The 2647-nt window shown below is 32.0% G+C and overlaps 1 protein-coding gene across 4 annotated transcripts in view; it reads left to right on the top strand.

The window, feature by feature from the left end:
• Nucleotides 1-1472, top strand: part of LOC107624875 — a 21408-nt gene extending 19936 nt beyond the window's left edge. For 3 of the 4 annotated variants that reach the window (XM_016327348.1, XM_021115405.1, XM_021115406.1), the window contains exons 10-11: nucleotides 378-439; nucleotides 1096-1472. In XM_016327348.1, the coding sequence (XP_016182834.1) occupies nucleotides 378-396 (19 nt within the window). In that variant the 3' untranslated portion in view covers nucleotides 397-439; nucleotides 1096-1472. Of the gene's footprint in view, nucleotides 1-377; nucleotides 440-1086 lie in introns of all 4 variants that reach the window. The other variant, XM_016327346.1, reaches the window with a different exon arrangement.

The raw sequence follows: 2647 nt of genomic DNA, 5'->3' as shown, positions 1-2647 counted from the left end.
TTTTCTTTTTTCTTGGAATCGGAACAATGTTGGGATTTGAACTTGGTCTTCACGCATCTTACTAAAACCTCTTGTCACTGGCCCAACCCAATCCTAGTGGCTTACTATTTGGAAGATAAGAACACCTGAAAAGCTGATAACAAATTAAAAAATATGCATTTTATTAATATTCTTTAAATCAAGTCTGTTTGGATAAATAAGAAAGAGCAAGAAAGAAATCATAAAAATGTACTCTTTTTAAGTTTTTATAATGAAAAAAAGAGAAGGCAATCCAAAGGAGCTTACATCATTTGCTTAATGCTTATATTAATCAACAGTCATTTCACCTAAATTCACTATTTAACAATTGCCCTTTTGAAAAATTTGGGAACTGCCAGTGATAGGCTAGAATGCTAATGGTATGCTCAAGAAGAAACAGCCCAGCAAAGTTGAAATGCCGGTGAGTACTATAATTTTCCTGCTATTTTTTTTTTTTTCCATTTTATGGAAATAGTGCATAAATATATATAGCATATATAATATGTTAGTTTTGTGATAAAGGAAAGTGAGTTAGGAACCTGATATAATAGGTAAAATTTTATTTTTGGGTGGAAAATAAGAGGTCTAACCTTGGCACAATATGGTAAGGTTGTTATCTTGAGTTTCAGTCCTTTCCTTAGGAGAGTGCTTGTAAGAAGATTTGAACATTAATACAAGAATCAAGATAATTTTAGGTTCGTAAACCTACTTGAAAATGCTACTCCACGCCACCTCAGTGCCGAAGATATTGGTTTTTCAATGTTCTTGGGTGTGTCGTTGCCTAAGGTTCTTGTGTGTGAGTTGGGGTAGAAAGCCATCTTATATATTATAGACAATAAGGGGTTCAACTTAGCTTGTGGATTGGTCCATGTTATAACATGATGAGGACAGTAAGCAAGGAAGGAAAGCTTTCGAGTGCTTGAAAATAGAAGTACCATGTTTCTAAGAATTTTATATTTCTTTTGTAATGAGACAGAACTAGGAAATGTTTGACATAATTGTCCTTTTTTTTTTCTTTGATTGTCTTTAATTTTCTTCCAATCTCTAATTGCTTCCAAAATTTTCGTGTGTCCCCAGAATACAATGAAAATACAAGTGGATAGCACCATGGCAGCAACTACTAATGGAAAGATTTTCTTCTTTTGCTGGAGTGTAGTAGTGTGCATGAATAAATTGCCTATATTTCTGCAGTAAGTGTGGAAGGTTGTTTTATGAATAAACCTGTATTATAGTATGTGTGGTTTTCTTTAATTGCAGAAAGGATTTTTCATGAATAAAGTTGCACCTGTAATTTTACAGGTGCTTATGGTTTTAGTATTTATTATTATCTTTCAAGTTGCAGGAGTGTTTTCAGAATAAAATGATATGTAGTACATACACCAGAAATTTGTATTGTTTCAAAACTGGAGAAGTGTCTTAATGTCAATAATAAATTTCATATGTTAGTTCCTCAACCTATGCGTATTCTTTATATTTTTGCTGCTGCTTTTTTAACTGTTAGTTCTTCAAAATTAAAAATGGTGTTGATGAAGAAACTGGACAAGAGGAGCTGCTCCTGAGATGTTTAAGCCTCTTATGTACCAAAATTAGATAAAAGTGTAAAATAAAAACAAAAGGAACCACCACATAGACTTTGATACAGTAGTCTATTCTTAAAATTCTTAAAGTTAGTTAATGACTTAAATGGTGCTTTAGCATCAATATCATCTTTTATTTCTATCAAATAAGTGTAAAATACATCTTTGTTATGTTAGGATTAAGTAACATTTTTCATTAACTTATAACTTAAGTATGGAGGAGGGAATGGAGCCCTTGTCCATAGTTTGAGTTGACCTCGACATAGTTTAAGATGCACCTATAACCTTTCCACCCCTTATTCCACTAATTTCAAATCAATGGTACTTATTCTCTACCTAATCGCTCTAAATTTGCAATGAATGATGCAATAGGAAATTACAGAAAGATCATGAAAGGACCAACCACATTTACCTAACTGCCATCGGAATATAATTTTTGAAAAGCTAAGGGGGTGATTTCTATAGACAGATAGTGTCTAATGAATGTATGTTACTCGAGAAAGGACCAACCACATTAATCTCTTTCAACTGAGAAATCTTGTTTTGTTTTGTCCTAATCTATATATACAGATACAGACCAGGGTACTTAGAAGAAACTAAAATGCTAAATCAACTCCTGAAACAATTTGTTTCAACTAAATGCAGTTTATCAAAATCATTTTATGTATCTTACTATCTTAGTCACATAGATCATATGATCTAGATATACTGTCCTAGTAACACAAAATTTGTTTCAACTAAATGCATTTTATTAAACAAAATGGGAAAAAATGTGATGTCATCATTTAAGCCTTTGTATTTCAGGATATATTTTGCAGAAAGAACACAAAACTAATGGATCACAAAAGACAGTAGTTTGATGAACCATAAGTAGTGGTTTTTTCTCCCAAGTAAACAAAAAAATTGAGGTTCATTCAAGTCAGTTAGAACATATGCAGTCAAGAATTAATATAGACACCCTTCATAAAACTCAAGGTAATAAAAGCACAACATAATCAACTTTTATACGAAATACCACAGCTGACCATAGAGAACAACTTTAGTGTCAAAAT

This window comes from Arachis ipaensis, chromosome B02, assembly GCF_000816755.2.
Source record: "Arachis ipaensis cultivar K30076 chromosome B02, Araip1.1, whole genome shotgun sequence".
NCBI lineage: Eukaryota > Viridiplantae > Streptophyta > Magnoliopsida > Fabales > Fabaceae > Arachis > Arachis ipaensis.
This window is presented reverse-complemented; position numbering and strand designations above follow the sequence as displayed.